This window comes from Bos taurus, chromosome 21 (assembly GCF_002263795.3).
Source record: "Bos taurus isolate L1 Dominette 01449 registration number 42190680 breed Hereford chromosome 21, ARS-UCD2.0, whole genome shotgun sequence".
In the NCBI taxonomy this organism is placed as follows: Eukaryota; Metazoa; Chordata; class Mammalia; order Artiodactyla; family Bovidae; genus Bos; species Bos taurus.
Genome location: NC_037348.1, coordinates 41,690,341 through 41,712,775, shown reverse-complemented (window position 1 = coordinate 41,712,775; position 22,435 = coordinate 41,690,341). Strand labels below are relative to the sequence as shown.

Below are 22,435 nucleotides of genomic sequence, written 5' to 3'. Positions count from 1 at the left end.
AAAAGATTCTTGAGATTTAAAGAGAGAGTACATCACTAAATAATTGTGAACCTAATTGTCTTTGTGTGTATGTACTTCATAATACACTCATTCAGTATACATAAAAAGTTGACAGGTCTTTAACTGAGTATGTGATTTTCTCTGGATGTAAGATTATTAATAATTTTAGAGTTATCTCATTTATAAAAATAAAATTTTCTGAAATACTAACAGTTGTATGTATATCATAATAAAAATAAGAGATTCATATCATATGCATAAATTCTACTCTAGAACCCTTTAAGTAGCATAGGTATATTCTTCAAATTAAAAAAAAAAAAAAAATGAAACCAAGAGAATCTTAAGTAGCTGATCTCTTTACCTTATCCATGTCAGAAGGGCTGAGATTTCATGTGACCTGTCTCCTGATGGCACAGTCCTCTTTCTGGACTGCTTGTTTTAATGTTCTTCACATCTTCTGTATTTTTAGGAACACCTCATTCAGAGCTTTTGGAAGAAGTTGAATGTACTCCATCACCTCGATTAGCCCTCACTTTAAAAGTAACAGGTCTTGGAACAACTCGTGAAGTTGAATTACCACTCACTAATTTCAGATCAACCATCTTTTACTATGTACAGAAATTGCTTCAGTTGTCATGTAATGGCAATGTGAAATCAGATAAACTTAGGCGTATTTGGGAGCCAACATACACGTAAGAAATTTTGATTTAATATTTTAAGTAGATATTTTCATAGTATATAAGCCAAGTATTATATTTTCTATATTTTGTATTATAAGAACAGAAAAGATTAAGTTCTCTCAGTTTATAGGAATAGATAAGAACATTTCTGACTCCTGATCTATAAAGGTTAATGTTTACAACTGGAAGGAACTTTAGACTAATTCCTTATTTCATGATTGTTGAACTCTTTGACCAGGATTGTGTATGAAATAGTAAATATTTTCTACGTTTGAGAGTTCTGAGTTAAGCATACCTCTCTTTGTTCTTCATTTATCTGTTCAACAAATTACTGTCAATGACCTTGGCCAAAATTTATATAACATTTTAGTATTTTGTTTTCTAATCTGTAAAATGAGAGCAGTTGTGAGGAATCTGCAAATTAATATATATAAAGTAGATTCAGTGCTATCTGGGATGTAGAGGGTGCTCAGTAAGTATTACCTATCATAATATTATGTAATAATATGAATTTATATAGTTTAATATTATAACTATTATAGTCATCCTGCATGACTTTATTTTTGTTAGTTTCTATATCTGATGTTCTGTTAACATCATTGATAATCTTATATAATGTTTAATAAAGTAATCTATGTCTTTTTGAGACAGAACAGAAGGTCATCATGGCATACTCTTCCTTCAGTTTTAATTGGAATAATTAAAGTTGACAATTTGATCTCAACTGCCTTACATGAACATAAGGGCTCTTGGCCCTTCTTACTCTTATCCATCTAGATACAAACACATCTCATTTTTATAACAATATGTGAAAGCTATAATACAAGATATAGCATATTCATTTCTTTAAAAGTTCCAGGTTTGATATATGTTTTCTTCTTAATAATGCTAAATTTATAAGCCACAACTTTTTCAGGAATATGATTTCTGCTACTTTTCCCGGTTTAACAGATTAATACTTTTTCTAAATATGCTTGATCTTAGTCAAAAGGTGGAGAAGTGATACATTTTTTCTTAATAAATTCTCTGAGTTCAGTGTTTAAGCATATAGTGACCTCATCATATGTTTTTAAAGAATTGAAGCCTTATTGGAAATAACACAAACCATTTGATTTATGAATTAACTTGAATAATATCTTCATGTTTAGAATTATGTACAGAGAAATGAAGGATTCTGACAAAGAAAAGGAAAATGGAAAAATGGTAAGTATTTTTAGGAAATGAATCTTTATTCTTGGCTACTTAGTAAAAGAAAAAGAAAAGCAAAGAAAAACTAACACTGTGTTTCAGTTGAACAATTGAGGGAGAAATCAGCAACATGGGATTCTTCAGATTAGCTTAAATGCATGATCTTGAAGCCACCTTACGAAATGCATGTGAAATACCATAGACTTTATAATCAGGAAAGGCCAACATTTGGTTTTTCCTATTGTAGGGTTGTTGGTCTATAGAGCATGTGGAACAGTACCTTGGCACTGATGAATTACCAAAGAATGACTTGATAACCTACCTGCAGAAGAATGCAGACGCCGCTTTCCTGCGCCACTGGAAATTAACTGGCACTAATAAAAGTATTAGGAAAAACAGAAATTGTTCTCAGCTCATAGCTGCATATAAGGTATATATTGGCATCAAGACACTGTTTTGATTGGGAATGGCTTTGCTTTGTTTGCAGCTTTTTAAGTATTCTTACAGAAGAGCAGTTCGTTGGGACATACTAAAAAATGAGGTTGAATTAACATTGTTAATATGCCAATGCTAAAATTTCAAATTTGGTTTGTGGCATTGGATCTAAATACATAGTTTTAACTGTGGCTTTCAGTAGTTATATTTTGAGAATTTTATTGGTTTAGAACACATTAAGCCTTGACTTGGGTGATACTGTTTTTATTTTAAAAGAACGCTTTTTTTTTTTTTTTTAAGAATTCGAGCTTTTTCACATTAATACTAATAGGATGATATATTGTTTTTCTTGAAAATGATTAATGGCTGGTTTTCCTGTTTCTATAGGATTTTTGTGAGCATGGAACAAAGTCTGGGTTAAACCAGGGGGCCATTTCTACTCTTCAAAGTAGTGATATTCTGAATTTGACAAAAGAACAACCTCAGGCCAAAGCAGGCAATGGGCAGAATTCATGTGGCGTGGAAGACGTCCTTCAGCTCCTGCGTATTCTGTATATAGTTGCAAGTGACCCTTACTCAAGAATATCCCAGGAAGGTCTGTAAGAATCCTTGTTTCATTTCTGTGGCATTTAAACAAATAAGTCAGTTTATATTTTTATTGATTCTATTACTTTTACAGAAGGTGATGAGCAGCCTCAGTTTACTTTTCCACCAGATGAATTCACTAGCAAAAAAATCACAACAAAAATTTTGCAGCAAATTGAGGTAATAAGACCAGATAGTTGAACTCTTGAATCTGTTGGACTTTCAAAGTATTACCTCTCCTTCTTTTTCTTCCTCTCACCATTTGTCCTGTTAAGAATCGACTCCCTTTTGTCTTTGTTAATAATAAGACTTTGTTATTTGTTAAATTGCAGGAACCGTTGGCATTGGCAAGTGGAGCTCTGCCAGACTGGTGTGAACAGTTAACCAGCAAGTGTCCTTTTCTAATACCGTTCGAAACTAGACAGCTTTATTTCACATGTACAGCATTTGGTGCATCAAGGTAGGAAGTGTGTCTTCTTATTTTTTAATGTTTTATATAAGCTTAAATGTACTTATACTTTATATCAAGACTGATGCGGAGAATATATTGGTTTCTTGTAAAGAGTTGTCAATATTTGGAAATTCCCTGATGGTCCCATGGTTTGGACTCCACGCTTTCACTGCCAAGGGTGAAGGTTCAGTTCCTGGTGGGGGAACTATGATCTTTCAAGCTGTGTGGCATGGCCAAAAAAAAAAAAAAAAGAGTTGGCAACTTTTAAACATTTTTTGGTTTCTGGTTGTACATAAGCATTCTTAGAACAGTGTGGATTTAAGTGCTGTGCTTTCCATCAGCTAGCATTTATTGTACAGTATTTAAGTGGTTTACATAAATTTTTAGTTGCTGAAATTCCCAAGAATATAAAATTTAATGCTTGAAAATATCTTTGACATAACATTAAAATATATCTTTTGGCCATTATTTTTCTCTTGCTACCATGTAACATACTGTAAATTTTACTTTTTGTTTTTCTGTCTCCTTCATTAGATGAGAGTTTCATGAGGGCAGGGGTTTCTGGCAGTTTGGTTCACTGCTCTCATTGTGCTGTATGTTGTACTGTATGTAATGGATGTACATTGTACTGCTCTCATTGTAGTTGCTCCATAAATATTTACTAAATGATTGAATACCCAGAGTAATTTCAAAGTAGATGTAAAAAAGTTATAATTTAAATGGATCTGCCTGTTTCCCTGATAAGTTACATTTGTTGTACCATTTTATATCCTTTACCAAGCATTTGTGCGCATAACACTAGGCAGTAAAGAACACTGAATGCTAACCATTAGACCACCAGGGAACTCCTGATTTTTATAAGTGAGGAAATTGATTCTCAAAGTATATAGCTGATTGGTCTCAGGGTACCCAAAAAGTTACAGCACATATGGTAGATCTTTCATCTTGTTATTCTTAGTTCAGGAGTCTTTCTTCATCCTAGATGGGTTAGCTCTGCGTTGTTACAAAGAAAATGTTTCAAACTCACAATACTGTTTCAGTGGTGGATTTAGTTATTTAATAAAGATAGCTTAACCATTTTTTACATTCTCTGATTTAGGAAATGTTTATGTTATTAGGTATTATGAGTTTGTCAGTATTTTTATGTGTTGTGTGGGATTGGACCACAGACCTTAATTTTGATCTGTTAATTGCTAAAATAAAAAGGGAAAATACAGACTCAGTATTTTCTCAATTTATTTAAGGAAATTAAAAAAAAGATTAGTGTATCTGATCACCTGATAAAATACTATTTTTAAAATATTCTTAAATCTTTTGAATTTTGTTGCTTGTGTAGTAGTACAATCAACTGTTGCTGTAGGCCACAGCTACAGAGATGTTTTTCTATTTCAGAGCAATTGTGTGGCTACAAAACCGACGTGAGGCCACTGTGGAAAGAACAAGGACCACAAGTAGTGTGAGGCGAGATGATCCTGGAGAGTTCCGTGTTGGTCGTCTCAAGCACGAAAGAGTAAAAGTTCCACGTGGTGAATCACTGATGGAGTGGGCCGAGAATGTCATGCAAATACACGCAGATCGGAAATCAGTGCTTGAGGTACCGCTATATAAATTTCTTTTCGTGTGCAGGAATGACAACCAGAGTCAATCTCTGTTCTTCCACTGCATAAAAACTACATTAGGGGAAAAAAACTGCATTAGATACAAGTGTAGAGGGATTCCTCTGCCTTCGGGGTAAAGGCCTTCTCCTCTGGCAGGGCATCTCTCATGAGAGGATGTCAGCTCACCTCCTCAGGATCAGGATCTCATGGCTTAATGAGCAGCAAAGAGTATCTTCACTCATGAAGTGGGAGAGCGCTTGGTCCGTTTGCAGGACACCGCTCATTTCTTAGCAAAGCCTGAACCAAGTAACTGTATTCCACAAAGGCTTCTGATACTCCAAATTTTACCTTTATATTAATTAATGCTGTGCCACAAGATACCTGCTTTTTTTTGGAGCATGTGTGTTTTGTAGTATTTAACTTGAATTGTGCTTGGTGTTGTATCATGGGTTTTTGTTTCTGTATTGAGAAATTTTATAGCAATTGGCTGTAGGAAATTCATTATATTTACTGCAGAGATGTTATTGTGGGCATTGTTGATTATATTCCTTATATATGAGAGACAAAGAAATACCTCTCCTGTCACAGGTGTCAGCCACCTGATTTGCTTATTTTTTGGATCACAGACTGTGGTAAATATGATACATCTCTAGAAAATGTATAAGTCTTATGGTTTTCACTTTAAAATTTCTGTGCCTGGGAATTCCCTGGCAGTCCAGTGGTTAGGACTCCACACTTGCACTGCAGGGGACACCGGTTCAGTCGCCACGCGGATCAGTCAAAAAGAAGAAAGAAATTTCTGTGCCTTCATCTGTTCTTTTACCCATATGTTCCTCTAATGTAGATAATTCTTAATTATTATTTTACCATGTATGTATATTTTTATACGCTGCCTCAAATTTCTAGAAAACATGGAATATGTATAAAAATCCTTAAAGTGATTGCTGGAAGTCAGAAATAAGTGAAAGAGTTTAGGTTTTAGTGTCACATAGACAGACACACACAGACACAGATCTGTATACCATCATTTCCTCAAGCAAATGATAGAACCTCTTTATCTAAAATTTGACTTGCTTTGATGTGAAAAGGAGATGATAGGTTATTTTGTAGGTTTGTTGTGAGAAGTAAATTGATGTATGAACAATGCTAACTACAGTGTTTGAATATGGAATAGTGTACAACAAATCAAATTTCTCTTTAGAAAAACTAAAATAAAAACTGTTGTGTGGCTTATATTATACCACTGCTATTTTAAAAAAACATATTACAGTAGGACTGGATTTTGGCAAGAATGGGATCATTACAGAAATGATTTTTTTAAAGCTTACTTTCCCTCATAATTTATTTGTTCATGTTTAGGTTGAATTTTTAGGAGAAGAAGGAACTGGTTTGGGGCCCACCTTAGAGTTCTATGCTCTGGTAGCAGCAGAATTCCAGAGAACTGACTTGGGAGCTTGGCTTTGTGATGACAACTTTCCAGATGATGAATCTCGTCATGTAAGATTAATTTCCTATTTCATGATTTGATTGCGATTCAGCTTTTAGAAAGTTAGAAAGTTAAAAATTGGATATGCTTTCAGAACATGAGTCAGGTTTTCTGACTCTGCTTTTATTATTGAATAATCTTGATATTATTAAAAGATAAAATTTAGTCAACAAAGCATATTTAATAAAGTGTGTTTATAGATACTATCTAGCACAGTTAAGATGTTTAATGTTTATGGGTCTTTTGATTTTATTTGCATTTCTTCTTCTAAAAAAATCAGGTCGATCTTGGAGGTGGATTGAAACCTCCCGGATACTATGTGCAGAGATCATGTGGACTGTTTACGGCTCCATTTCCACAAGACAGTGACGAGCTTGAAAGGATCACAAAACTCTTTCATTTCCTTGGAATTTTCTTGGCCAAATGCATTCAAGACAATAGACTTGTGGACTTACCTATTTCCAAACCTTTCTTTAAACTTATGTGTATGGGGGACATTAAAAGTAATATGAGCAAACTGATTTATGAGTCACGAGGCGACAGAGACCTACACTGCACTGAAAGTCAGTCTGAAGCCTCTACAGAAGAAGGGCATGACTCACTCTCAGTAGGAAGCTTTGAGGAGGATTCAAAATCAGAATTCATTCTAGATCCCCCCAAACCAAAACCGCCAGCTTGGTTTAATGGAATTTTAACTTGGGAAGACTTTGAACTAGTAAACCCACACAGAGCCAGATTTTTAAAAGAAATTAAAGACCTTGCCATCAAGAGGCGCCAGATTTTAAGCAACAAAGGTCTTTCTGAAGACGAGAAGAACACAAAATTACAAGAACTAGTGCTGAAGAATCCATCAGGTTCTGGGCCTCCACTTAGCATAGAGGATTTAGGGTAAGCTTTATATATATATATTAATTCACTTATATATATACTTTCATATATATATATATATATACTTTCATATATATATACTTTCATATATATATATATATATACTTTCATATATACATATACACACACATACATACATACACACACGCATACTTCAGCCTAATGGATGAGTAAGGTCTAAAGCTTTTGTTCCTTTGTCTTCAGTAATTTGCAATAAGCCTGGTCCCCAGTGGTTGCATTAACTAACTCGGATACTGCAGATTTTTCATAAAATTCTATTAATTTGTATCCATGTAATTATTATATCCTTGTTATATTTAACTGTGATTTTGGATTGATTGCAAGGCTTTGCTTTCCTTTTTTTCCTTTCTTCTTTTGAGAATATTGAGAAGTTATGTTTAATATATTCAAGGTTTTATTTGAGGTGAGAATAACAATAGAGCATTAATGACTTGTGTAAAGCAACAGTTTCTGTTTTTTAAAAAAAAATCTTATAAACATGTTGCTGCCATAATTCATTGCAGAAATCTTTAGTTCATTAATTTTGTGCCATAAGGAGGAAGTGAAACATGGAAACATGAAAGGTGATGTTTCATGCGACTTCTGCAAAACCAGGTTTGGTAACAGTTGTCCAGATCGTTTTCTTGCACAGGGGTTTGCATTTTAAAAGGCCCCATATTTAACATCTAATCTGGTAGAGTGATTTTGTTATTATTGCGTGTATGGAAGGGTTCGTGGTTTTGGCAGCAGTGTTTTAAAATTAAACACCAGTGTTAGTTGAATGTTAATCTAATTCTTTTTTTTCTGCCCTCCCAGTTTAAATTTCCAGTTTTGCCCTTCCTCAAGAATATATGGTTTTACAGCTGTGGATCTCAAGCCAAGTGGTGAAGATGAGGTACAAATTTTGCTTTTAAAAATGTTTGTAAATTCAGAAAAATCCTCTTAAAATATTCCTAGATATTAACAATTACCTTGACAAATTTTCCTTTGCAGATGATAACAATGGATAATGCAGAAGAATATGTGGATTTGATGTTTGACTTTTGCATGCATACGGGTATTCAGAAACAGATGGAAGCCTTCAGAGGTAATTTTAAGGCTCTTTAGCTTAATCCCTCTCCTTTTACTTTGAGACACCGAAATTAAGATACTGCTATGCTCAAAAATTAGACTATGCTAGTAATCTCTAGATTTGTCATCTAGTTTTTTGTCTTCCCAACAGTTAGGTCAGGTCCTACAGGGTACCCGGAACAGATTGAACCATTTTCAAGCTGTAGCATACCCTAAGCTGCTCTTCCTCAGTAATGAGGGACCTACTTTGGCTTTTGTTTTTTCATTTGTAAGTGGATATAAGGTTGCATACAGGATCAGGATGAATTAAACCATATTAGAACCTAAAGTCTTAAGGTAAAGAGTGAAGCAAAATATATTGAACTGTTTATCACTTACTAGTTTTTAAAATGAGAACTTTGCTTTGGCTGGCTTGTATGACATAAAGAACTGGTTGGGAAATTATTGGAATTTGGCTACAGACCATAGTGTCTGAATATTCTCTCTACATATACATCTGTGATACTAAGCAAAGATTTCTGTATTTAAAACCCTAGCACAGTTTTTATTTCAAGCTACTTTAATTTTTATTGGCTTTTTCAAATATTTATATTTGTCTTCTGTCCATTTAGTTGAGTATTTTGATTTGAAATTTGTGGTTTTGAAATTGTAACTTGGAAACACAAACTCAGTTGTGTTTTGTTTTTGTTTTTTTGCTGTGTGTAAAATGTAGATGGGTTTAATAAAGTTTTTCCAATGGAGAAATTAAGTTCCTTCAGCCATGAAGAGGTCCAAATGATTCTTTGTGGAAATCAGTCACCATCCTGGGCAGCAGAGGATATTATTAATTATACTGAACCTAAGTTGGGTTATACACGTGACAGGTATGTGTTGGTTATTTTCTAAGATAGACAAATTGTTTATGTTTATCTTAGAATGGCAGGTTCTCTAAATGACTCAGTGAATTATATGCATAAAATGAGAAAGCAATTAAGTCTCACCATTATCAAGATACATATTCATGGATAAGCCTGAGTTTATATAGAAAGTCACCTGAATCTTAGCTGATGTTGATTCCTTTTAGTTCAGTTCAGTTCAGTCGCTCAGTAGTCTCCGACTCTTTGCAACCCCATGAATCACAGCACGCCAGGCCTCCTTGTCAATCACCAGCTCCCAGAGTTCACTCAGACTCATGTCCATTGAGTCAGTGATGCCATCCAGCCATCTCATCCTCTCTCGTCCCCTTCTCCTCCTGCCCCCAATCCCTCCCAGCATCAGAGTCTTTTCCAATGAGTCCACTCTTCGCATGAGGTGGCCAAAGTACTGGAGTTTCAGCTTTAGCATCATTCCTTCCAAAGAAATCCCAGGGCTGATTTGGGATCTCCTTGCAGTCCAAGAGACTCTCAAGAGTCTTCTCCAACACCACAGTTCAAAAGCATCAATTCTTTGGTGCTCAGCTTTCTTCACAGTCCAACTTTACTCACTATATTTTAACTGTTCATCATCTTAACAGTTGGGTCATTTATAAACCCTTAGGCTTTATTGCTTTTATATAAACCTTTATTTTTAAATATTTTAAAACTTACAGAAAAGTTGAAGAATAGTTAAGAATTCTTGTGTATTCTTTACCCAGAATCACCAGTACTTAACATTTTGCTGTACTTTTACATTATTTCTCTCTATACACACGCACATACATTTTTTCTGAACCATTTGAGGATATGGAGCATATACCATCTACCTTTACTCTTCAATGTATTAATGTACATTGTGAGATTCTCTCACATACCTATACTTGTTAGGAAATTCTTGATTCCATATTATTAGCTAATCCATGGTGTACATTCTAGCTCTGTTGATTATTCCAGTGATGTCTAATAGCACTCAATTCACTTCTGTTCGCCGCATATCAGGAAATTGTATTTAGTTGTGATTTATAAGTTTTCAAAGTAATGTAAATAAGAAAGTATTATTTTAAACTTAAGTAACATTGTATACATAGCTTTTTTAAAATAAACTTTTTATTGAAGTATAACAGAGAAGTATACAAATTGTATGTAGAACCTGAAGAATTTTCACAGAATGGACACACCTGCATAATCAGTACCCAGAATGAGAAAAATCTCCAAAAATCTGTCCCCATTTACTATTCCTAGTCATTAAATCACTATTTCCATTGAGCTTTTCTGATTTGCTGGCTTTGTTGCATATTTGATTCCTATATTCCTTTGTAAGACAGACAGTCTTTGAAGGATATTTTTTAAGTATTTTGCATCAGCTCATTTCATACTTACCCAAAAGTCTCTAGACATGTGGTTTTTTTGACATGTGGATATTTGTTTTGGGGGGTTATTGCTGGCTTATAAAGTAGTGGTAGTATCTTTCATTTAAATCAGCTATCAGATCACTGTAACTGTTTTCTTCTTGTAGTCCTGGCTTCCTTAGGTTCGTGCGGGTTTTATGTGGTATGTCTTCAGACGAGAGGAAAGCATTTCTGCAGTTTACCACTGGTTGTTCAACTCTGCCTCCAGGGGGACTGGCTAACTTGCATCCCAGGCTCACAGTTGTACGCAAGGTACAAACTCTAGCTATTGGGCAATGTAAACCAAATTTAGTTACCTAAGGGTTGAAAGAAATGCATATTTAAAGTCATGGTCTTCTATTGTTTTCAATTCTGTTTCTGTGCAGGTTGATGCTACTGATGCAAGCTACCCATCAGTGAACACATGTGTGCATTATCTCAAGTTGCCAGAATACTCTTCGGAGGAGATCATGAGAGAGCGTCTGCTAGCTGCTACAATGGAGAAAGGCTTTCATCTCAATTGAGCTTTGAAGTGCAATGGGAGACATCAGAGACTTAAAATTCTAGTGAAGCCTCTTGTGTTTGTTTGCAGAGAAGTATATGATCCTCCATGCTAATGACACTTGCCTTTTTTTCCACCATTAAGGCTTTAAGAACACGTGGAGTAAGTTTGTTAGCTGCTAATGACAAAACAAATCCTTTAACTATCCAGCCAGCAAGTACATAGCACAGAACACTGTGTTGCTACAAGGGCTCATGTGACTGGAATGAGGTGGTTCTACTTGACTGTTCCAAAGAGCAGCTTCTCAGATCTTCAGTGTTCACTGGTAAATTTCTAACAGTGTATTTGTGTAAAGTTTGTCATTTCATACTTCATACACTACAGTTGCCATCACTGATCCCTGTTTTGCTGGCTTTTAAGCTACTTGGTCAGAAATCCTGCTTCCTTAAAACATAGAGAGTTAATGAGCATCTCAAGCTTTTTCTTTTCCTCTTTAATGATGCCTGCACTATCAGAGTGTATCTAGTGTTCTCTCTTTTGTTTGGCATATAATCATGCACAACCTTTTTATTTCTTTGAGGTGGGAGTATATTTTTATTTCCTAAATGCCATACTATAAAGATCAAATTCTTAAGTGTGTTTGTGCAGTTCAAAAATAAAAGATATATTAAGGGGGGGAGGAAAAAACACTGGTTTAGATGCAAGGCACACTTAAAGCAAGTTTTACTTTTGGTTGTATTTTCTTTGTATATTATAAACATTTATTTAACTTGTTGCAGTTTGAAGTAAAAAAAAAATTTCCAAAATGTATGCTTAACAATAATCATTAAAATGTTTGCAGCGTACAAAACTGTGTCATGTGACTGTTTCACTACAGCCATCAGCCTAAGAGCTTAAATACTTGTCATTTTGAATCACTGACATTTCATTTTTTGAAATTACTATAGGAAGAAATGTTTTTTTCTATGTAAATCCACTTTACTGAGACTGGAAAGCTAGCAGAAATATATATCCACTTGCTTGTGATCCAGCTCTTACGTTCTGTCTTAAAGTATTCTTCACCTAAAAATAGCCATGTTTTTGTGTTAACTTTTTAAACACCAAATCTGCTACTTACAATTGTATCTTCAGTGATGTGTAAGTCTAAGATCCAAGAATAATTTTTGAATGTTGTATTGGTGTGAAAAGAAACCACTGAGATAATGCTGTTTCCTCCTTTTTAAAAGGGGGGCTCTATTTCCATTTTCCAAATTGTTTTGATTTATCATATCTATGCATTTAGTTAAAAGTACAGTCACTAGGCCTGATTTTTTAGCCAGATGGCTTTTATAGGAGTAAAAAGCATTTTGGGGAATCACCCACTATTTACCTGTTTAAAAGGTACACTGCCTTTCTACATTAGAGATTTCTCCCACTGAAGTCAATCATTTGAGTAGTGTTTCTATTCTCTGCATGAGAATATTGTGACTGTGTAATCAGAGGCAGCATCTAAATAATTCACCTTATTGTTAGCCTCACAGTTCTCTGTGAGAATAAAAGTTAATAAAGCATAACAGCAATATTTAAACATATGACCTAGGCTTTAATCCAAAAGCAGTAGTGGTGATGTCTCAAAAAAGTCATGGATGTGTGACTAGACCTTTACACTAGCAGTAGAATTAAAATCCAGTTTATGTGTGTAGTATTGCCATTATTTAAGTCTCTAAAACATCTGTCAGCCAACTTTTATCAAGACTAAGTCTAGTAAGTACATGCGTGCTCAGTGGCTCAGTCATATCTTAACTCTTTGCAACCCCATGGACTGTAGCCCCCCGCCCCCCCAACCTCCTCCCGCACTCCTGCTCCCCTGTCCATGGGATTCTCCAGGCAAGAATACTGGAGATGGCTGCCATTTCCTGCTTTAGGGGATCTTCCCAACCCAGGAATTGAGCCCGTGTCTCCTGTGGCTTCTGCGTTGGCAGGTAGATTCTTTACCACTAGCCACCTAGGAAGCCTCTAGTCTAGCACAGGGGTCAGCAAACTCTGGCCTGCCATTTGCTTTTGTGTGGGCCATGAACTAAATATGGTTTTGAATTTTTTTAAGTAGTTGAAAAAAATCAAAAGACTAAAAATATAATGTGAAAACTTTATGAAATTCAGATTTCAGTGTCCCTAAATAAATGGTTTTACTAGAACATAGCCATGCTGATTTATTTATGTATTATCTATGGATCTTTTTGCATTACAATGGCAGAACTGACTGGTTACAGCAGAGACCGTGTGGCCCACAAAGCCTTAAATACTTATTTGATCTGGCCCTTTGCAGAAAAGGTTTGCGAATCCTGGTCTAGCACATTGCTACAGCAGGTAAAATTGATGAGTCTTGTTATACAGAGAGTAACTCTGAAATGCCAGGAATCCTTCTGTAGAATGAAAAGTCCAAGGACAAGGTAAAGCTGCCCAATCTGAGACATAAATTTCATGAGTGTGGAAATCATTTAGCTGGCAGTCACAGTTGAACAAGAAACCTGAAATTAGATGACACAGGCTGTCACAGACGGAGAGTCACATTATAGTTCACTTTGTATGAGTCAAGTATTATGAGACATCTACTTGGGTCTCCACATGGAGTATTTTTTCCAGTGGTATCTACCTAGTATTTTTTTGTTGTTCTCTCAAGGTACTAAAATCTGTGCCAACATGTTATTTAAATGCTATTTTGGTATGACCCAAAAATTAATTTTATGCACTCCCTCGTTACTTCTGGTGTACCAGTTTCAGCAGTTACCTGAATGTGCTACTGATTAAGTGCCTATCAACTAGGACAGTGTTTTCCAACTAATGTCTCAGAAAGACCTCCAAAGCACTTTGATCTAGACTGGGCTTTCCCCAAACCTTGGTTTCTCGATGCATACCATTACTGTTCTGGCAGGTCAGAAGCCTTTCCTCTGCCTTCCTGAACTGAGTCCAGAACAAGATCTGGTTTTGGAATTCATTACTGACTGGTTGCCTTGGTCTTCATAGATGCAAACTTTTGAAGTATATAAGTGAACTTTTAGAAACAAAGAATTTTAACAAAACTTCTCCTACACATACATGAGAGAGTGAGAAATTAATAGTGAATGAGTTAGTACCTAGAATGTCCATTTATGTCCTCTTTTGGAGGGCAGAGTGTTGTAGGTAAGGTAACTTTTGGGATTCCATAGGACGGCACGATATCTTCATGTATCAAGACAATATATTTCTACTTCCTCCATTGTACCTGCCCTCCTATCCCTAACGTGAACATGCTGTTAGCTAAGGCAGTTCTGCATCTTCTACTGTTGATGAAGCAGCAAAAGCACAACTATAGAAAGGTTTGGGAGGATCAGGGCATTGCTCTTCTATAGTAGCTTAGCGGTCTTCTTTGCTTTAGGACATTCCAGGAGAAGAGGTTGAAGGAATAAGAGAGGGGTAGATGCATTTCACAGTAACCTGAACTGATATTCTCTTGTATTCCAGTTTTAGACTTTGAACTAAATTTCATTTACCAATAAATTTACTAATAAGATAAACCCTTTACAGTATGGCACACAGGATAGTCAGTTCTCTGCTCAGTCGCTCAGTTGTGTCTGACTCTTTGCAGCTCCAAGGACTGTAGCCCACGAGGTGGCTCTGTCCATGGAATTATCCAGGCAAGAATACTGGAGCAGGTTGCCATTTCCTCCTCCAGGGGATCTTCTGACCTAGGGATTGAACCTATGTCTTCCTGCATTGGCAGGATTCTTTACCAATGAATGACCTGGGAAGCCTTCAAGATAGCAGTAAGGGCTGTCTTAATGTTTGGCCACTCATTATAGTAACATTCTTTGTAGAGTTAATTACATTATGGCATTGTAATTGTTAAGTACCTATAAAATGTGTATCAGGTTTTTAGAAACTGGAAAGAATTTTTCATTAGGTGCACACATTTGGTAAACTTTTGACTTTTTAAAGAAAGACAGCATTCAGAAAACTTTTATTCAAAGTGCTATGCATGTTCACGTGAATTTTAACAGCTTATTGGCCAACGGAGAGCTCTCATTTTCTTCCCACCCGGTGGTGCTATTCCTGAATTTATCTCTTCACAAAGTCAAGCAGATTCCGAAAAGTTGCCCTTAGTACTACACAAAATCTAAACAAGTGAGGAAAAAAAAAATGCTATGGTCAGAAAATAAAACTTGTCTCTGTTTAGAGAAACTTTTTCTTTGTACATCATATTTTAAAGCACACTTTTGTTTTCCGTTGGGGACTGTGGAGAACACGTGTTTAAAGTCTTTGGAAGGATAGCCATTTTGCAGTGTTGGTCTTCCAGGTCCTTGTGGGCCAGCGATGTTGAGAGGCGCTCCATGGTATTCTCGTTTCCTTTGAGCCGACGTTGTCTGGCAGAGCCTCTCTGTTTTCAGCTGTCTGACATTTTATCAAGAATTAGTAGAGGGGCAAGAATTCTTGCCCTGTTCGTTTCCACAATGCAGCCATTTAATACCATCTCATCCAAAATGATGTGTACTTTATCCAAGTTAAACATGATCTAGGGTTATTATTAAGGAAATTAGTTATAGAAATGTTAACATTCAGTAAACAGTAACTTATGACTTGGAATTTTTCTAGTGTAAATTAGTCTAAACATGAAGTTTTTTTTTAAACAGATTTCCTAAAATTAAAATTGGTGTTTATACTAGAAATTATTACCTTCATGTACACAAATACACTTAGTTTCCCCCTGGTTAGGCTCACTGGACAATAGACATAGAAATGGAGCAGCTATATACCCTTTAGCCAGAGGGAGAGGGGATGTACTAAGAGCTGGAGAATAAAGCAAGTAAATTTTGGTAAGAGTGTATGTATGACCTGACCTCAAGAACAGTGTCTTCCCAGATAGCAATAACAACAGTAAATAGCCATGACTTACTGAATACTTATTATGTTCCAGGCATTGTGTTGAGCGTTTTACATATATTATTTCAGTCTTCTCTTTGTTTCTGTGATGTACGTGCTAACAGTATTCTCATTTTACACAGGAACAAAGAGGCTCAAAGCTATTGTCCATGGTCACATGGCTAGTAATTGTAACTTTGGAATTTACATCCAGAGTTTTGGCTCAGCTGCTCTGCTTCCAGACTTCTCAGGAGAGGCCCAAGGCTGCTGAGTATACACCCTCCCTCTACCCTCAAACTTCCACCCCAAAAAATGCCTTTTCAACACAGCACCCTTAGCATGAGACAGGCTAAAGGAAAAAACAGTCACTAGGAGAAATGAATGAAGAAAAGCAAGGCAATGTTGACTTAATTCCCAAGGAGATAAAAGTTCCAGTTTTCAAGGGAGTACTTATAAATGGAGCATTCTCAAAATACTCATTTGAGAATTATGGAGCCACTTTAGCTTCCTGATGTTCCTGGTGGAAAGTCAGGACAGGGCATAGGGGAAGAAAAAAATATTGTTAGACTATGATATCTAGCTAATTAGAAAGAGCCAAATTCTTCCCTCAGGAGCCCCTTCATTTGAGTACCTAACTTTTCCTTTGTGAAACTGAACTGGAAGAGAGAATTAAACTCTGAGGGCGATGACAACAATGGCTGAAGATTTCTAAAGTCTACACTTTACTGTCTTAGGTTTTCATTACCAAAGAGCAGGATCTTGGTCTGTTTAAAAAACAAAACAACAACTGATAGATTATTTCAAATAGACAAACTTCATTCAACAGGGAGTGATTAAATGTACAAGGAGAGTTCATAATTAGCAAATCTTTGTAAAATGAGTCACTAGTAATTCCAGATGTTCAAAGCTATTGTACTTGTTTGGTGAAGTACATCTGTAGAGAATGAGACAATCCTGTGAATGACTTTTAAGTTTCTATTAGGCTCTGTGTTAATACCTCATTAAGCTCTGTGAAAATAGTCCTTCCGCAGAATAAACTGTTTTTCAGGAGCCCATGGGAACTGTCCTTAAGTGACCCAGAAAAGAAAAAAGAAAAAAAAAAAAAAAAGCTTTATTACACCTATTAATAATATCTTCCAATTAGATGGATGATTGCTTTATCCATGGCCAACCTGGGACTGGAATATTAGGCCTTTGACTTAATCCTATTCACTGGACCCAGAAGCCAGAACTTAGAAGCCACAACAAGGCAGGAATGACAGTGAAGTATAAAAAAAGGCAGAAGCACAGCTGGCTGCATGAAAAAATGCCCTACAGAATCGCCCTGTTGTATTTTTTTGGTGGCAAGGTGGTGTTTTTTTTAACTATAGTTGACTTACAATGTGTTAATTACTGCTGTACAGCAAAGTGATTCAGTTATCATACACATTCATATATACGTAACACTGATATTCTTTTTTAAATGTTCTTTTCCAAAAAAAAATATTCTTTTCCATGTTTTATCATAGCACACTCAATATTTCTCTGCTATACAGTAGGACCTTGTTGTTTTAAGGCCTAGTGCCTTTGAAAATGTCAGTCCATCCAGGGTGATGCTCAGATAGAAGGAGATCTCATTTTAATGTAGTCTATTTGAATTGATGCAAACTGCTCTGAAAGACTGCTCCATCTCTGGCAAGAAGATGATCAGCAATTCAGATATCCCCTTGAACAATCAGCCCAATGTTTTGAAATTCAGATTAAAATTTACTGCTGAATCTTATCGACCACTGACATCTTTATATTACAAGGTCAAGATCCTTCAGTAAGTTCTGAATTTCCCAACATCCTGGAAACATGAGTTGCTTAATGAGGTCATTCTGTACTGTGGGCATGTGACGGCCTGTCTATCTGACTATGTGGCTCAAACCCCTAATAATCATGCAAGTTTCTGGCACGCTACAGGGAAACCACAGACCAAATCCAATGTGAGGCAAAAGCCTGAAAGCTGATTTCCTCTTAGAATCATGTGACGCCTTTAAAATAAGAATCCAGCTGTTGTTCATATCTTGATTTGGTTCATAAGCAACTTGTACACAATGGCAAAGCCAAGAGTAATGGCATTTGTGCTACTAGCCAGGTGAGCAGGGACCAAGAAATGCCCTATATGCCAAGGCCCATGGCAATAAACAGGCAAACACACCTCAGCCCTGACATTTGGAATAGGAGGAAGCAAGAAAAGCATAGGCTGATGGTCTATTAATGTGATGAGCTATAATGACTATTTTAAGAGGATCCAACTGCAGATGGTGATTGCAGCCATGAAATTAAAAGACGCTTACTCCTTGGAAGAAAAGTTATGACCAACCTAGATAGCATATTCAAAAGCAGTGACGTTACTTTGCCAACAAAGGTCCGTCTAGTCAAGGCTATGGTTTTTCCAGTGGTCATGTATGGATGTGAGAGTTGGACTGTGAAGAAAGCTGAGCGCCGAAGAATTGATGCTTTTGAACTGTGGTGTTGGAGAAGACTCTTGAGAGTCCCTTGGACTACAGGGAGATCCAACCAGTCCATCCTAAAGGAGATCAGTCCTGGGTGTTCTTTGGAAGGACTGATGCTAAAGCTGAAACTCCAGTACTTTGGCCACCTCATGCGAAGAGTTGACTCATTGGAAAAGACTCTGATCCTGGGAGGGATTGGGGGCAGGAGGAGGAGGGGACAACAGAGGATGAGATGGCTGGATGGCATCACTGACTCGATGGACGTGAGTCTGAGTGAACTCCGGGAGGTGGTGATGGACAGGGAGGCCTGGCGTGCTGCAATTCATGGGGTCGCAAAGAGTCGGACACAACTGAGCGACTGAACTAATTGAACTGAACCTTCAGGTTATACTGAACTCATCTGACTTAGAAATCCTTGAGGAAATTTGTTTCCTCTCATGGGCACCCTAAGGTTGGAGCTGACAAGAACTAAAAATAGCTTCTCAGAGAACAGATTCATAAAGCCCGATCTTTTCTCAACCCAGAAACCTAAGAGCCTTTCTGAATTCTGGGTAATGTGGATTGGAGTTAAATACTGTAGGGCCCCAGTAATATTTGTGCCACTTGAAATCAATTTTTTAATTAAAGTGATTGAAATGTTTCTGGCTTATATATTGGAATTTTGATCTCTGGATCATGAAACACTTCTTGAACATAGTATTTTAATACCAGTCTGGTGGTCTAGTCCTCCTTTAGGAAGAGAAAACTGAGGAGCATACATTCAAAGAGGACCTCAAAAGCAATTCCTGTCAAGAACCCTGCCTAGGAACTAAACTTTCTGATTCTGTATTTTGCTCTCAGGTCCCTTGTCTTCTTATTTTTCTTTCCTTTTTTTTTTTTTTTTTTTTAAATAAGATCATAGCTAAGCAAAGTTCTTTAAGTAGGGTGGGGGGAAAACATATTCTCACTTTTATACTTTAACTCAATTTCTCATATAATTAGATTAAGTTGCAAAGAGCTAAGTTGTTCACATTTCCCACAGAAAATCAAATACTACTGTAAAGAAGATTATCATCTTGAGGATTCTGCATAGTTTTGGATATATTCTCCCTGTAATAGTCTTCTGTCCACTTTTACGCTTTGTATGGTCTCAGGTCACTGAAAAGGAGTGTTGTCTTTTTTTGTTAAATAGGTTTCCCATAAAGACCCACTCCCATTCTGAGAGCAACAAAGACATTTGTGTATTTTTGTTTGTTTTAGTTTACATAGGCTTATGTAAAATAACACATATATCAAAGTCAGAATTGGGGTCAACGAACCTGTCATTTCTTGTGGTCCGCCCCGCCCCCCTCGCCTCCACCCCCACACACACACACAACTCTGTTGCTTCTCATAACTTGCTTCCACTGTTCTTGAGTAAACAGAACCAGAAGCATGGAACCAAAGGAGTTGGGGTAAGACAGACAGACCTGGTGAGGAGGGAGAGGGGGGATAGGAATAGTAGGGGGTGAATATGCTATCTATAGGACTCAGAAACACATGTAAAGGAAACAGAGATGGCGAAGGCTAGGGAGAGCCAAAACAGTCTCGAAGGCAGAATTGTTTAATCTGGAACTTTCATATCCCTTTCCCAGGTGAATGGCTTGGAACAGTCCCTTGGGGACCGTTCCTAATTCTGCTAACTAACTGCTCCTAACCTGACTGGAACTCATGCTGGAGAGGCCCATGGCCCTTACCCCTCCATGCCTGCTCTTCCCAAAGACTGAATTAGCTGCACAAATTCCCTTGGGCCCATGGGCCAGCTTTCTTCTCTTGCAGCCCTGACTCTAATGGATATAGTTTTAAAAGGGGGAAAAAAAAAAAGATGTTTAGAAATCTCTGAGGTGAACTTCACTTTTGGAAAGCAAGCTCTTATCAAGACATTCAGGTACTCTCTTCAAAATGTTTCGTGGTTTCCGACTCCTCCAAGCAAACAAAGCCCAGTGTTTCTCTAAAACTTCTCTAATTCAGAAAACACCAAGACAGCAAATGGTGACAGACACTTTATGCAAGTTTTCTTAGATCATTATGAATTTTCAAAAACTGTGTCAAATTTAACCTATCAAATGTATAGCCCTAGAATCAAAGGCCCTGGAAGCCCAGAGACCAACAGCAGCCCTGTCACAAAGCAGCACTATGGGTTAACAATCCACACAACAGCTTTGGGGCAGAGCAGGTACCATCCCTGAGCCTCAGCCTCCTCGTCTAAAAAGTAAGACTTTACCTCATTTTCTTCCAGCTTCAAAGTAGGCAAACCCTCTGACTCTAAAAGTAACCCTCAGGGAGAGGAAAGCTAGTTTACTCCTTTCTGATATTTTCAAACCATTCCTGATGTAATCACATGCTTCACCATACCTCAAAAGAAATTCTTTTGTAAGAACAATTACTGTAAATTTCTGAGAGAACATTTCAGTTCCTTACAAGCTGCCGCTTCAGTGTTGGATGACTTCCCTGGAGAATTTCTTTGGTCTTCTTGCCAATATTTCTGTAGCCCCAAGTTGAACAAGTACTTTTGTGATTTCTCATTAAGTCAGGCTCGAGTTATCTCCTATTTGGAGAAGCCCTATTCTGGTTTCTGGACCTCTAAAGGTATTTGGGATTTTAGGAAAGTAATGGAGGAACGGCAGACACGGGCCTGACAGGGCCTGACGGGAAATCTTGGCAGTACTGCTCACTGCTGACAGGGTCCCTTTGTTCCTCCTGGGGTACACCCTGCAACCAGCTGAGTCACAGTGCAGACAGGATGGAGGCCTTCCCTGCTCCCCACCCTAGCTACAGTAAAGAAGGCATGTTCCGCATCACCCATATGAGCTTTAAGGTTCTGGAATTAATTGCTCAGGCTTTGGGGCTTTAAGCACTTGTGAAATAAAAATATAAGTGTTCTAAAGATTTTTTTTAAAGATATTTTTGAATGAAGAAGACATTTCTGGATTCTAGACCTAGCCTGTATTTGTGGGCACAAGAATATAAATAGGGACCCCAGCCTATTCCTGACTTCTCTTCACATGCCTGTGTGTGGAATACCCCTGTTGCCATCCCAGCCTCTCCATCATTCCTGCCCTCAGTCCTGGGTTACGAATGGAGAGAGGCTGCAGAGGCCCTGGCGGAAGGCACTGGGATGTCCAGGTACCCACTAGATTTTGGGGATCCAGGTAGCTCAAGGGTGGTCAAGGAGTGGATGCGGGAGCCTGCAGGCTCTGGGTGAGCACCCTTATCCCACAGAGAGGGATGCTGCTGAAGGAGAGCTAGAGGGGGTCCTCTAAAGCACGGGGCCCTGGTTGTCCAGGTCTAAAGGCAGCACTACTGCATTCCACACGACCCCAGATAAACAAAGTTTTTAAGCCTCTTCAAAGGCACCAGATACCAAAAGGGGTCTCAAGGTTTCTGGTGCCTTCACACACAGCAGGTGTGCACCGAGCTGGGGAGGAACTGGGCTTTTCCCACACAGCGCTGTTCATTGGTGCCACCCTCTGACAGTTTAGCAGAAGGGGGCTCGAACTGCTCCTTCGAATTATGAATTGTCTGGAGAGTTCAGCAAACCCGGGGCTCTGGAGCTGAACACATTTTGAGAGGCTCATCAGTTGGTTTCTAAGAACTATCTTGATTCATGGAATTTGAAGTCTTTAATCAATCTACCAAATATCAGGTAGGGCAGACTTTCCTGAGAGCAGCCCTCAGGCACCAACCAGCCCCACAGGCGGGCGGAGTGGAATGCGAAGAGGGAACAGGAGCTGCTGCAGCGCAACACGAATGATTTAGGTCACCGTCTTGCCTGGTCCCTGGGGTGCAGGCTGCCCTACCCGACACTACTCTGCAACAGAGAGGTCCCACTCAGTAGAAGGGTTTTCAACAAGCCAGAATCTCTGTCCTGATTTCTGGAACTTAGGTCGTTTCTTT

At 37.6% G+C, this 22,435-nt stretch overlaps 2 protein-coding genes across 12 annotated transcripts in view; one reads left to right on the top strand and one right to left on the bottom strand.

Annotated features, from left to right (window-relative positions):
• HECTD1 (HECT domain E3 ubiquitin protein ligase 1) overlaps positions 1–12,015 on the top strand; it is a 77,811-nt gene extending 65,796 nt beyond the window's left edge. For 6 of the 9 annotated variants that reach the window (XM_005222075.5, XM_059879428.1, XM_005222073.5 and 3 more), the window contains 14 exons: positions 470–692; positions 1,829–1,883; positions 2,116–2,298; positions 2,691–2,898; positions 2,983–3,068; positions 3,221–3,348; positions 4,732–4,933; positions 6,297–6,434; positions 6,704–7,311; positions 8,128–8,206; positions 8,305–8,398; positions 9,095–9,245; positions 10,792–10,936; positions 11,050–12,015. In XM_005222075.5, coding sequence (XP_005222132.1) covers positions 470–692; positions 1,829–1,883; positions 2,116–2,298; positions 2,691–2,898; positions 2,983–3,068; positions 3,221–3,348; positions 4,732–4,933; positions 6,297–6,434; positions 6,704–7,311; positions 8,128–8,206; positions 8,305–8,398; positions 9,095–9,245; positions 10,792–10,936; positions 11,050–11,187 — 2,438 coding nt within the window. In that variant the 3' untranslated portion in view covers positions 11,188–12,015. The remainder of the gene's footprint in view (positions 1–469; positions 693–1,828; positions 1,884–2,115; positions 2,299–2,690; positions 2,899–2,982; positions 3,069–3,220; positions 3,349–4,731; positions 4,934–6,296; positions 6,435–6,703; positions 7,312–8,127; positions 8,207–8,304; positions 8,399–9,094; positions 9,246–10,791; positions 10,937–11,049) is intronic. The other 3 variants (XM_024982056.2, XM_024982055.2, XM_005222074.5) reach the window with 1 other exon arrangement.
• Positions 12,016–15,110: 3,095 nt separating this feature from the next.
• Positions 15,111–22,435, bottom strand: part of AP4S1 (adaptor related protein complex 4 subunit sigma 1) — a 48,166-nt gene continuing 40,841 nt past the window's right edge. For all 3 annotated transcript variants that reach the window (XM_059879183.1, XM_024981955.2, NM_001040603.2), the window contains one exon: positions 15,111–15,693. In XM_059879183.1, the coding sequence (XP_059735166.1) occupies positions 15,565–15,693 (129 nt within the window). In that variant the 3' untranslated portion in view covers positions 15,111–15,564. The remainder of the gene's footprint in view (positions 15,694–22,435) is intronic.